Below are 13,199 nucleotides of genomic sequence, written 5' to 3' on the forward strand. Positions count from 1 at the left end.
CAGCTGCGTGGACGTTACAACCCCACACAGATCCCCCTTTCCTCTCTCTCGTGCGCCGCCTACCTCAGCGCCAGCGATGTCGCACAGTTGGCGGCGCTGTTCCGCCAGTACAACTTGTTTTCCAGCGAGGTGGTCAATGCCCTCGACAGGGACGACAGCGGCGGCGGCAGCGGCAAAAGCAGTGCAGAGGGGAAGGGCAAGGAAGCGGTGGCGGCGGCAGCGACGGCGACAGCGGCGAAGGCGCCCAAGAGCCGACCCCGATCTGTCGGGCGCGACGGCGAAGCGACTCCGCAGTCGCCCTCCACGGTCTGCCCTACAGTAGCAGCTGCTCCCCGGCCTCCGGTGGTACTGGATGCGATGCATGGTAAGGCTGGCATGGGAGTGCTGCGGTGTATTGCGCGGCGATGGCCGCCGGCATCACCGTCCGTACGCCCCTTGGGTTCCACCTCGCCCTGGGCTGCTGATGTCGTAGCCGCTGCCGCTGGGGCGGCTGTAACGTCTTCATTCTCCGCGCCGCCCAGTGGGAGAAGGGCGGAGGGGGAGCCGGTAGCGCGTACACTGACAGAAACGGCGGCGGAGGACCGGCGCGAGCTAGCGGAGCCCTTTACCAGCGAAAGCAATGACGCTGCCTTGACCACGGGATGGCTTGTGGAGCTGTTACTGGAGATGGTGATTGAGAATTCTGCCCACTCGGCCAACGCCAGTGTCGGGGGCGGTGGGGCTGCGCCTGCAGCAGCACGGGCCGCATCGGGACAGCCGCCGACGCCCCCAGCTGCGTCACTGCCTCAGCCGCGGCCCGGCACAGGCAGTCATCATCCCTACAACAACGTCGACGCCACTCACGTGGCGCCGACGTGCTTCAACTCTGCGACGATGACTTGCCAGACTCGTCGCCGCGACGCGCGTGTGGACCAGCTGCGCCACTTCAAGGCAGAGTTGACCGCTTGGGCAGAGCGCCTCGCCCAAAAATGCGATGAGCGCGAGCACCGGGCGGCGTGGCATGAGTGCGTTGCGCAGGAAGAGGTCCTGCAACGCTACCAAGCATGTGTTCTGCAGAACCAGGCGCCAAGGCTAATGGGCGCGTCGTTGACTGGTGCACCTGGCGGCACTTCTGGAGTGCTCTCCTCGCGCCCCAAGATGCTGAGCTTCGTGAACTTCGAGCCTGCAGGAGCGCTTGTGAGCAGCAAGGCCGGCAGCAATGTGTCCCCGCGCCGCAACGGTGGCACTGGCGGACGTAGCAACGTTAGCTGGGGGCCGCCGCACGTGGTCAAGGCCGTTTCGCCTGATGCGGCGACGACTCCTACAACACGCGGCACTCTATGCCCATCACCGCTGGGTTCAGCTGCAAGGCTGATCGAACCGTCTGGAGACCCTCAGTCGAACACGCTCCCCGCTGCAGTGCAGCAGCAGCAGCCAGAGATCAGTACTCACTCGGACACCAGCGACGCCGACGAGGTACTTTCGATGCACAACAACGACAACGGTGGCGGCCTCGCACATCCTTCTCTTCCAGTGGAGATGCTCCACTCCACCGTCTCCTCTTTGGCCGGCTCAATGGTGGTCTTGCCATCCAACGCCGCCGGACTGGGAGCCGGTGTGGTGCCGCCGTCCATGAGTGTGTCCGTCACCGGGGTGAGTGGCGCCGCTGCGGATCGAAGCCTGCTGGCAGCAAAGGCGCGGCTCACAGCCCCTGCCCTGAAGGACCTGCTGCAGCAGCCAACACAGCTGTACGCGTATCTATGGACATCGAGCGCGGCAGCGAGGCTGGCGGAGGAGGAGGAAAGGCATCAGCATCACCAGCGCGTGCGGATGGTGCGCGGTGCACAACCGCCACCGAGCCGCGGCGGAGATAAGTCTCCCAGCGGCAGCAGCGTGAGCCCCACAGAGAGTGCCTTCGGCGCTCGACGCAGCCGCGCCGCTGCAGTGCAGCATCTTGTGTGCTGGAGCGACGTCGCAAGCAACCTGCTAATGGGACTGGAGACGACGTGGCTGTCGCAGCGGCATGAGGCGGCCTATGCGCGGGTGCCGACGGCGCTGCTGGAGGATCTGTCGGAGATGACCGCGCCCAAGAGAGGCGGGTCGGGCCACCACATCGGCGCCGGCAGCAATGCGCACACCGTGCCGCGCTCGTTCATTAGCACCCATGAGGATGGAAGTGACGACGACAGCGACTCACTCGATGGCGTGGCGCTCGGCGGCGGCACTAGCAGTGGCTCCGGCGTTGCAGGGAGCGGCCAAGCGTGTCGGCGCCGGCTGCACAAGAGCGGTCTCGGCAATGACGCTGTTGCGCTGCAGCAGCGGGCGGTGCTGTTCAATAGCCTCGGCGCGGCTGCCGAGACCACCCTTGGTGCCCTTCATAGTGAGGCGGCAGATCACATTCTCGCCTCCCCGACGTGGCGATACACTGTCACCAGCAGCAAAGACGGCCTCCTCAAGGTGTGGGACACCACCAGCGGCCAGTTCGTGTCCACGATCCTGAACATCGGGCAGTCCTGGGTGCTCACCATGACTTTCCTGCATGGCGGTGAGTTCCTCATGGTGGCGACGAGCGCGGCGGAGATCACCGTCGTGAACTTTCCGGCTGGTGGAGTGCTGCTCAAGCTGCGTGGCTGCACCTCACTGGCGACGGCGGTGCCGCAGGTCAAGCAGCCGTCTACATTCTTCACAAAGCGCTACGGACTGAAGCCTGGCGAGTGTGGCCGGCACAAGCCGACGTGCAGCGACGGCGGTGGCTGGCTCGGAGCAGCGGCGGCCGCCCGGCTCATGGAATATGCGGAGGGGGAGAGCGAGCCGATTGTGGCACGGCCCATCGTGGGCTACATCACGCCCACGGCCGCCTTCTTTGACGCCGAGATGGGCTTCTTCTTCTTTGGCACCATGAGTGGCATGATTGGCTGCGTGGATCTGACGGCAGTTTTGTCACGCACAGCCCTGCACGCCGCCGCTGCCGGCGCTGGGTGGGCGTATCCGTTGCAGGTTTACGGCGCAGTCCTCGCCCATCCGGAGGTGCTGCCGCCGGAAATGGGCGCCGCGTCGACGCCTGCGTCAGAGATGCCGTTGCCGTCTCTCGATTCCACCGTAAACTACTCCCGTCTGCCGGCCGTTGGCCACCGCAAAACGCGAACAACGTCGCCGTTCTCGTTGGCCGCCGCGGGGATGACCGCGGTCACCACCAGTGGTGGTTTGCCAGTGAACTGTCTCTTCTTCTGTGGCGTGGGCCACTGCATCATCTCCTCCGATCCCGACGGCGGCATCGTGCGCACTTCCTTCACGGCCGCCGCTGACACCCTCGACTACGCCCTTGGCACTCCAACGGTGGTAATGGCAACTGCCAAGCCGATTCGCTTCATGGTGAGCTGCGCCAGTGGCCGCCGCTTCGTCACGGTACACAGTGACCGCCGCGCCTTCTTGTGGGCTGTCGGCCGCACCTTGACGGAGTGCGTTCACCAGTACCCGCAGGAGGCGTACGACATCATTGATGTCTGCTTCATGCCACCGCATCAGCAGGTGGCCATGCTCATGTCAGACCACAGCATCCGCATCTACGACGAAAGGGGGTCGCGTCCCTTGACCTCCATCCTACCTCCGCGCGGGTTGAGCAGCCGAGTCGAGGACATGGCCTCCATGACCCTCAAGTGCTCTGCCAACGACGTTGATGGCTGCTTGACATACTTGCCGACGACGCAGCGGTTGGTGTGTGGGCTGCGCGGTCCCGTTCTGTATGAGCCTATCGCGCGCGCGCCAGCGCGGGGCGGCGCCCCGATCAGCACCGTCGAGGGTCTCGAGATGCCGGCGGCGACTGATACGCCAGAGAGGAAGAACTCCAACCCAACTGATGCGGTACCCGCGTTGTCGACAGAGGGAATGCAGGCTGAGGAGGCACCTTTGCCCCCGTCGTCGTCGTCGCTGGGGTCGTCGCTGTCGCTGCCTCGCTTGCCGCAGTCGGCCTTGCCCTTCTCGAAGCCAACCTCCACCGCTCTCGCGGCGACGCAGGTGACGACTCTCTCGCCGCTGCGCTCGCGCGTCGCGTCCGTCTCCGCGTCGATGGGCTCTTCCACCTACGGTGGGATGCGCGGCTTGGGGGGCGACACTGCCGGCACCGAGACGGAAAAAGCGAAGGCTGCTGCTGCGGCGGCGCAGGAGGAGGTGAGGCGCCAACGCCAGCTGAACGCCGCTCTGCATAAGTGTCATCAGCGGCTGCGGCCCCATCAGACTCACTCCTCGGCCGTTATTGGGCTCCTGCTCGACCCCGGGCGCGGCGAGCTGCACAGCTTCAGCACCGACACGTGGTGCGTGTGGTACTACGACACAGGTAAGCGCCTCCGTGCGCCTCTGCATGTGCCGCGCGCGGCGGAGAAGGAGCTGGCGGTGCGCAGTCGGCGTGCTCTCCTGACGTGCTGCAGCTGGAGCACTGAAGGGCGCACGCGTGTGCTGGTGGGCACACGCGACAGCCGAGTGCTGACGCTGGACGCACGCCTCGTCTCCGTCATGAGCACGACGGACCCATTCACGCAGAGTGTCAGAGGCCCGACGTCGGGCGCTAGCAGCCCCATGCTCCTCGCAGACAAAGACGTTGGCGCAATCTCCAGCACTGGGAGCCGCACGCTGCTGTGCAGCGGCCACGTGTGCGAGGTCCGCCGTTACGAGGTCACGGGCGCACCGAAGCCCAGCGGAGAGGAGAATTTCATCTCTATGCGAGTGGAGCTGCCCTCTGCGTCGACAGCCGTCGCGCCGTCGCCAACGCACGGTGGTGGCACCGTCGCCACTGCAGCCCCCGCAGCGGCGGCAGTCAAGGACATGAAGTGCACCACAAGCGCCACCCGTGGTGGCTGCAGCGATACCACGATCACTGCCTGCTGCGTGGTGCGGGAGTCTCACCTGTGCCTTGGCACGGGTGACACACAGCTGTTCTTCTACCGCATGGTCGACCGCAGCAGCCCCGTACACGTGGAGGTGCTGTGCGACGCGCACGGGGTGCCGGACGTCGGCCGCGTTGTGAGTCTGAACTACCTCAACGACCTGGCGCACGACATACTGCTCGTCGTCGTCGACACCGGGATCCTCTTCCTGTACTCCTACACGCTGCAGCGCACGCTAGGGCGACACACCTTTCCAACTTTAGGGTCGCAGGTGTTTCTTACCGCATCGCCAACCTTCACATCACGGGGGCACACGCGGGGCCATCAGCAGCAGGAGCATTACATCACCAGCGTTGCTGTTGCCCGTGAGGTGGTAGGGGCGCCGCAGTCGTCGCTGCTGATGATGGCCTGTGGTGACTCGGTGGGGTACGTGCATGTCGTGCCTCTCGCCCACCTGCTCGCCGAGGTTCTGAGCACTACCTCGCGCGATAAGGGTGCGAGTAGCGCAGCGCGCGTACCCAAGAGTCATGAACTGCGCGTGTCGGCATCCTTTCGTGCCTCGCGCGGCGGTGTGTCATCGCTGGAGGTACTAGCCACGAACTCCTCGAATCCGACGGTTGCGTCGCCCAGTCACGCGAGCGTGGAGCTACCCTCCACGGAGCGCACCACAGCCGCCACCTCGACGGCAACGCCATCTACTGTGCCGTTCTCCGAGCCGCATCTGCTCGTGTTTGCTGCGGGCTTTGACGGTAACGTGCGGGTATTCAGTCTTTCGCCCAACACGCTACAGCAGGATCTGCTGCCATTGCCCCACTTCGCGCCCACCACCTCCAACAGCACGTGGTCGGCGATGACGACGTTGCTGCAGCTGCCCCAGTCCTTCGCCACGAGCATTAGCTACACGAGAGCTTCGCACAACAGGACAGTGGTGCCCAGCCTGCCACGACGCAGCTCGTCTTTTCGAACCGTTGGCGGCGGCAGGGCCTCGCTGCCGAACCACGCCGTCGGAGCAATGTGCTACGAGGTGAACACGGTCGGACTCTGTGGCGTGGACACGTGGGACCTATGCGACCCGCGCACCTTCAGCGATATCGAGCAGGCCACGGTAATTACTCAAGCCCACAGCGACGGCCACATTGGCTTCGCGCTTCCATCCATCCTCGACGACGTAGACGATAGCGAGAGGAACGTGGAAGGGTGCGGAGTGGCTGAGAACGCGGCCAGTGCTCCTGGAGAACGCATCGCTGCCGTCGGCCTGGCCTCCACAACGGTGACGAAGGAAAGCGGGGCCGTGTTGCTCTATGACATCCTGCGCAGATCCAAGAAGCAGAAGCCGGGTAGCCCCACTGCCGCCGTCGGCACTTATGCGCAGCAGCCATTCCATCAATCGCGGTTAGCTGCAACAACCACCGGCGTCGCTGCGGACGGGGCAACTCCTCGTCAGTGCGGCAGCGCACCCAGGTCCCGTTCGCCGCCGCCGCCGTCCTCTGCGCGCATGGCTACACCTGCTGCAACGACAGCCGTAGCCGACACACGGGCTGCCGCAGCTTGGTCATGGAAGGGAGATGCCGGCACCAACGACGGACCCGTCCGCTATCCAGGATGCTGTACGAGCGCTGCACCGCCTCTGCCGCCTCTGCCGCCACCACCACCGGCGCACTTCACGCCGCACACAATCGGCGAGTTGGTGCGCGATGCGCTGCCGTATTCATGGAGTCGCTCCTCCAGCATGAGGGACATTGTCGCGGCGTCATCCTCTCCTCTTGATCCGCCCATGCAGGACGCCGCAGGCTGCGTGCGCGACAGCCACATCCATGGTGTTCTCTCGCCGATCCCGCACCCGCAGGCGATGCGGAACCCGCTTGTACGCGTGTACCCGCTGGCCCTTCTACGGCAGATGGGTCTGCTGCACCCCCTGGATACCACTCCAGATGTCGACCCAGAGACCGGGCTGCTGGTGCTCATCTCCGCGCACGACGCCTTCAGGCCCTGGAAGACGCGGCTGCTAGGGACGGAGAGCGCAAGCACCGCCACGGCGGCGCCGAACCTGATGGCCACTTCGCCCATGACCAGCCTCATGTCGGTAAACCCCGCACTAGCGACGGCTGAGGTGAGTCGACCGCCGTCAGCTGCGGAGACGAACGACACTGACACGGTCATAAACGTGCAGAAATGCGCGTACACGCTGTCGTCCTCGCACTCTTTTTCGGAAACGAGCAGGTTCCTGTGCTCTCGTCACGCTGCGGCGACCGCGTGGCCGACGCCGCTTTCTCTGACCCCGGATCACACGAGGAGTGCAGGGGCGGAGGCGGGGTGGCGACACAGCAGCACTGGCGCCGACGATACAGAGCCTGAAACGTCGGTGTTCCTGACCGAGGGAGGGGTAGACTGGACTCGTCGGAGGTTGCGCACCGCGACCCCCGCCAGCTCTACGTGCTCTCCCCTGCGCCCCCTGGGCACGGCGACGGTGGCGGGAGAGCCGAGCTCTGCTTCTCGCCGTACGATCACGGAGGAGAAGACTGCTTTGGCAGACGCGGATGGGTCGCAGCGGGTCACCATCCGCGCCCCTTCCACCACAGAGTGGAAGATCGTTTCCGACGCGATCCGCGATAGCGCGGAGGCGTCGTCGCGACGGTCCATCTCGTCCGCGAACCCGAGCAGTGCTCTCGCGTGGTCGAACCGCTCGCACCCTCCGTTATTCCCGCCTGCACCACCCACCTCGGCACAGTCATTGGCAAAGCAGAAACTCACATACCTGCGTGGCGCTTTGGGAAGCGTCGATGCAGAGGTGCTCCGCATGAGGGAGGATCAGATGATGCTGGCGCACATGGCTGCCCGTCTGGATTGCTCGCGGCAGGTGCCGCTGCCGGCCCATGGAAACGCTACAGCCGCCATGGATGGCACATGGACGCACTCGCCTCCAATGAGCACCCCTGCCTTGGGCGAGTACACCTCTCGACTCATCCGCCTGTGGCGGCAGCGCGCTGGCGACGCGGTGGTGGAGGCTGTCACTGCCGCCCTCAAAGCCCTCGGAGCTGAGGAGGCCGCAGAGACGCACGGTTCCGCCGCCGCCACTGAGGACACGGGAACAACCACCAGCGCCGGCGCCTCCGCAACCTCTGCCATGCCACAAACAGCCGCTGCGCGCGCAACAGAGCCGCAGCTGGGCAGTCGCAGCTTTCCAACCCGCGGGTTGAAGGCCGGCGGTAAGGGGGCGCCGGGAAAGGCGATGTTGTCGCCACGTCAGCGCGATCCTACAGTGATGGCGTCGTCCTCGCGGTCAGAGCGGCGATCAAGCCACGGAGGCCAGTCTAGCCCCCAAACCGCGTACGCCGCAATGCTGCAGGCAAGTGCATCCACAACGTTCGGGCTCGAGCTCTTAGCCCTGTCGCTGCCAAATGAACCACAGGCAGCGCCGACTCGCGCGCGGCGCCGCACTGGCCGAGGCGCCGACGCATCGCTGTCGGCCGGAGCAGCCGCGGCACCTTCAAGACGGGGAGCAAGGGCGGCCGTGTCGGCAGCAGCAACAGCCGCCTCCTCCAAGGCAGCTCCTCATCTCGAGACAAGGCTTCCCATGACTGCCGTGCAGCAGGACGTGCAGCCCATCCGGGTGTGCTTGCCGTCAACGCTCCGCGCCGATGAGGGAGAGCGGATGTGGCTGCGGCGCTTCGAGGCTGCTTTCAACAACGTGGACAAGTGAAACAAGTGCTGACCGCCGCCATTTGGCATCGCAGGCGGCGCCCTCCAGTGCCGCATCTCTGGCGCACCGCCAACAGCTTCTTATCGCTCCTGTTCAGCTTCAAACACGTTTTTTTTTGTTTTTCTAACCTGGTCGGTATTGTAGCCACCTTGAAGTACCCCGCGCTGCTTCTCTCACTCACTCTTGCCTCTCTTTCTCATTTTGTGCTCTCACGCTCTCTGGCGCGCTGCGGAAGCCTTTCGGTGCCTGTCCGTGCGTGTGTCGCGCGTTCCGCTTCCGCATCAGAGATGCGCCGAGAGAGAGAGGTGCTCGATACTTCACTGCATCTCTTCTCTTGCGCGCGTATCTGCTCTCTCCCTTTTCACCTGTTCCGTTGTGCTGCACTTACATGTCTGATCGGGCGCGCCGGCATGCGCTTTGGCTTTTGACGGCCTCCCACCTCTATCCTTCACTCTTGCACCTGGAACAGCTCCGCGCCCCCCCCCCCCCTCCCCTCTCCTCCACTCCCCCCCCCACACCTTCCCTCTGCACGCACATGCGCAAGAATGCGACGTGAACACGTGCTTTGGCACCTCGTCCCCAACTCGCGAACGCGTTCGTGCAGTTGCGCGCTCGGATGTGAGCCCGATGTCTGCGCGTGTACGTGTCTGATGTACATAGTAGGCCATGCGCCCTTGTGTGTGTGTGTGTGTCTGTACGCTCCCATCTATGTAAGTTGTCCGGCCAGCCGAGCCCTCCACTTTCGCCATCACTACCACAGCACAAAGCGAAGGAAGCCAAGAAAATCAACCGGACGTCTGTCTCGGCCGAGGCCCCTCCACCCCATGCGACCCTCCTTCTCTCAGCTCTCTCTAGTCCTGCTGTGAAACACTTCTGTGGTGGCGTGTGCCCGTCACCACACCGTCGCGCTCCCCTTTTCCGCTGTGATGCACACCCACACACATCCATGTACGCATACAACTCCTGGCCATGCACTCCCACTCCTCTCTGTCTTTCTGTCTCTCTCTCTTTCCGTCGCAGCCGCGGTCATCACTGCTGACACCCGCGCATGTGCACAGAAACCCGCGACGAACATGCTCGCGTACATCGTCGTTTTCCCAAAGCTCGACTTACCGAAGCATCCGCGTGTCGCGAAGCGACTGTGCCGGAAACTCATCGTTTCCAACACGGAAGCTCGGCTGGTAGGGTACTAGTGGTACAGCAGACGGTTTAGGACACCCAACATGCGCTGACACATTATCCGGCCGCCATGCACGCGTGTCGCTCGTTCTTATGCCTGTCTCCTGCAGTCCTCCGTTTCTGCCCGACTGGTTGCGACCTCACCCCTTTCGCCTGCACCGAACGTGAGCACCGTCTCGAATTTTTTTGGGGTCCATCCCCCCTTCCTCCTTCTCGTAAGAGCCACCAAATTGACTTCCTTTCACGGACGCTCAGACAGGCAGAGATACAGGGAGAGAGGGAGGGGGAGCCCACACATTCGGCTTGCGTTTTCGATGCGGTGTCGCGTTGACGCGTCATCGTTGCGACCGGCTTTCCTTTTCCTTCATCTCCGTCTGCGTCCCTCGTGGTCTTTGGTGAGGTCACTCACCAACGTTTGTGCGCCCGCTTTCGCTTGTTGTTCTTTGTTCGATTCCTTCGATCGGTTCCTTTTTTTCGTTGTGCGTTTCTGAACCCCTTCCTGCTCTCTCCTGCTCCCACTTCCGCAGTGATGCGCTTGACTTGTGCATGCTTGCTGCTATGCTTTCCTCGACTGGCTTCCCCTCCTCCGCCTCTTCCGCGGACACAGGTGGGGGTGGGGGGGGTGCTTCCGTCCTCCCATCTTGGAGTCGCCTCCAGGATGCGCATGGGGCTCGTCCGAGGGGTGCGGGAGGCACCACGACAGAAGCAGCAACGGCGGTAACCCCGGCAGACATTCGGGGAGGGGGCCGAGAGTGTATACCCCTGCCCAGCTCCACTTGTGGCTTCTCCAGGCTATCGAATCCCCAAGACACACGCACAAATATAAATACGGCCGATGGCAGGCACGTGCAGTTGCTGGGCTACCCGGCTGCATTGTTCGTGCTCCTTCACAAGTCCATCAAATACCCAAAGGATGTGTGAAGCCCTCTTCCCCGCTCTCTCCTCCTCCCTAAACTATGCAACGGGCCTGCGAGGCCACGTGCGAAGTATGCGAACCGCGTTTACGCCCCCGTAAAAAAAAAAACGGAGCGCTCTTCATTCTACATTCCTCTAGCCCCTTTCTTCCTTCCCATCCGGAAATCCACGAGAACCAAGTAGGTCAAGTAGGAGCAGCAACAGCACACGCTCCTGCTGGCACACACACACACACACACACACACATACACATACACACACATCCAGACGCAGGCGCACAGCTACCTGTTTCGCCTTTTATTATCTCCTCTCGCCGCCTCCCTTCTTAGTCTTCCATCCTGCTCTTTGTTCGGGCTATACTTCATCGGGAATACCGCGTGCGTCACCGCTGGCGCTCCTGCTTAGCTCTTTCTGCGTTCTCGGCTTCACAGCGCACCCAACCCCCGCCGCTGCTCTTTCCCCCTCCCCCCTGCATCGCCCATCGGTATCTTCTCAGCTGCGGTCAAGTAAAGACACACCCGCACAGAGAGGGGACGAAGGCGACACTGCCCTGCACCAGTGCAGCGGGAATAAACTCTCACAGCCACGATGTCGTACCTTCTGCACTCGTCATCGTACGCAGCCCCCACGGCGGCTGCCGAGCGCGACGGCCCCGCCAGAGACGCCGGGGATGGCCCCCTCAACGTTCTTCTGCGCAGAGTTCACTCTCTTCTCCACAGAGAGCCGTCTCGGGTGGCACGTGCGACTAACATCATGGGCGACGGCAGCAGTGGTAGTCTCAAGCGCATCGAGAGACACAGCGGCGCCTCTTCTGCGAGCCGCCGCGATGTGCTGCTGTCCTTAACGCATAGCGGTGCAAGAGTGGCGCGTGCCCCCGAGGTGCCAGGCCTCATCGAGCATGGCGGCGGCTTTGCCATCCCTGCAGCTAAGAAGTCTCCCCGGCCTGCTCCTACACCGGTCGCACCTCCCACAACCAACGAATCTCCTCTTCAACGCCCCCGAAGCGCTCGGCCCGTTGACGCTGCAACAGATGCCAGCCTCTACGAGCGCGCTGCCGATTACACCGACCTGGAGGAGATACTGCGGTGCCCTCTGCCGCCGGTGCCGGGCTGTCCGACACCGTGCGCCTTCGGTAGACACTCGGTCAACTTGAGCAGCGACGGCAGCGTCACCGCAGCTGCGACTCTCTCACCGCCACCTGCGCCCTCTTCTGCACCTCAGCCACCGCTGGTGTTCCGCTGCATCGCTGCCGACTCCGACACCGGCATTTCTGTGTACAGCACCCCGGTCGAGGATTGCCCGATGCACCTCATGCGCGCCTACGCGGTGCTGCCGTGCTCGCCCGGGGATGTGCTCCAATACATGGACAACGACATTCGCCCCAGGTGGGACTCGCACTTACGTCGTAGCGCGCTGCTGCGAGAGCTGACACCACCTGAGCAGACCAAGGCGGTGGAGCGTCAGTATCGCTTGTCGACCTCCATCGGCACTGCAGGAGCGGCTGTTAGTCAGCGCAGCCCAACCAGCCTGTCAGCGCAGAGCCGTGGAGCGCTCCGCCAACGGGCATCATCCTCTTCACGTACGACGGACGCTATCCACGGTGACTGTGGCAGCGCGTTGGTGTCTGGCCCCGCCACTGCCGCCGCCTCGTCGCCGACTGCTTTTAAGTACTTTCCGGGTCAGCGCCGCGTTGCGATCCACTACCTTGAGACACGCAGTCCCGTCCCGTTCGTGCAAGACCGTGATTTCGAAATCGTCGTCGCGGAGGAGGTGCGGTCGGACGACACAGCGTACGTGAAAGCCTTCTCTACCCCGCTGGGCTACCACATGCCCCTCGGCCCGCATCAGTCGCGCTACGTGCGGGCAGTGGTGCTGCTCTCCGGCATGGTGGCCCGCCCACTCGACGCCGCTCGCGTGGAGGAGGTGTTGCCGCCAGTGCTACTGCGACATCATCAAGCGGCGACTCAGCACGGCGGCATCGAGGTGGCGGGTATAGCGACAAAGAAGCCCAGTGCTTCCACCACCGTATCTGGCGACGCGGCAGCTCGCGCGGCAAATGTGGCGGTGCCGCACCGGTACTGTGTTGTGGAGTACGTTGGTCTTGTGCACCCCATGGGCTTGCTACCTGCAGTTCTGGTCAACATGATCATCTCAGCACAACTGAACGCGATGCGTAAGATGCAGGCCTTCATCACGCAACACCCTATGTCCACCCTCCGACCGAGGAGTGCCACGCACGCGGCAACGGACGAGGCGACTGACCAGCCGCTGCAGGAGCTGCTGACGTCGCTGCAATCGCCGTCGCCCTCACCGCGCAAACGCAGTCACATGGGTAAGTCTCAAGAACGCGGCGCCGCGGAGAGAGCACACGAAGTCCAGCCGGAGGCGAGCGGCGCCGGCGCTGAGACGGCACCGCTCGCCGGATCTTGTGCCTCCTCGTGGTGGCGGCGGCAGATGCACCGCTTTGCATCGAATTTGTAACTCGACGCTTGAAGGCAACGCGACGCGCACGCCAAGACAGACAAGATGCAACGCGTAGGAGGTCA

The 13,199-nt window shown here is 63.7% G+C and overlaps 2 protein-coding genes across 2 annotated transcripts; both read left to right on the forward strand.

The window, feature by feature from the left end:
* Positions 1 to 873: 873 nt before the first annotated feature.
* Positions 874 to 8,559, forward strand: LINJ_24_1530 (conserved hypothetical protein; the record flags this gene model as incomplete). Its single annotated transcript, XM_001465939.1, has 1 exon — positions 874 to 8,559. One exon carries the CDS (start codon positions 874 to 876, stop codon positions 8,557 to 8,559), a length of 7,686 nt encoding a protein of 2,561 aa, XP_001465976.1.
* Positions 8,560 to 11,241: 2,682 nt separating this feature from the next.
* Positions 11,242 to 13,134, forward strand: LINJ_24_1540 (conserved hypothetical protein; the record flags this gene model as incomplete). Its single annotated transcript, XM_001465940.1, has 1 exon — positions 11,242 to 13,134. One exon carries the CDS (start codon positions 11,242 to 11,244, stop codon positions 13,132 to 13,134), a length of 1,893 nt encoding a protein of 630 aa, XP_001465977.1.
* Positions 13,135 to 13,199: the final 65 nt, after the last annotated feature.

The sequence above is a fragment of the Leishmania infantum genome, chromosome 24, assembly GCF_000002875.2.
Source record: "Leishmania infantum JPCM5 genome chromosome 24".
Lineage (NCBI taxonomy): Eukaryota > Euglenozoa > Kinetoplastea > Trypanosomatida > Trypanosomatidae > Leishmania > Leishmania infantum.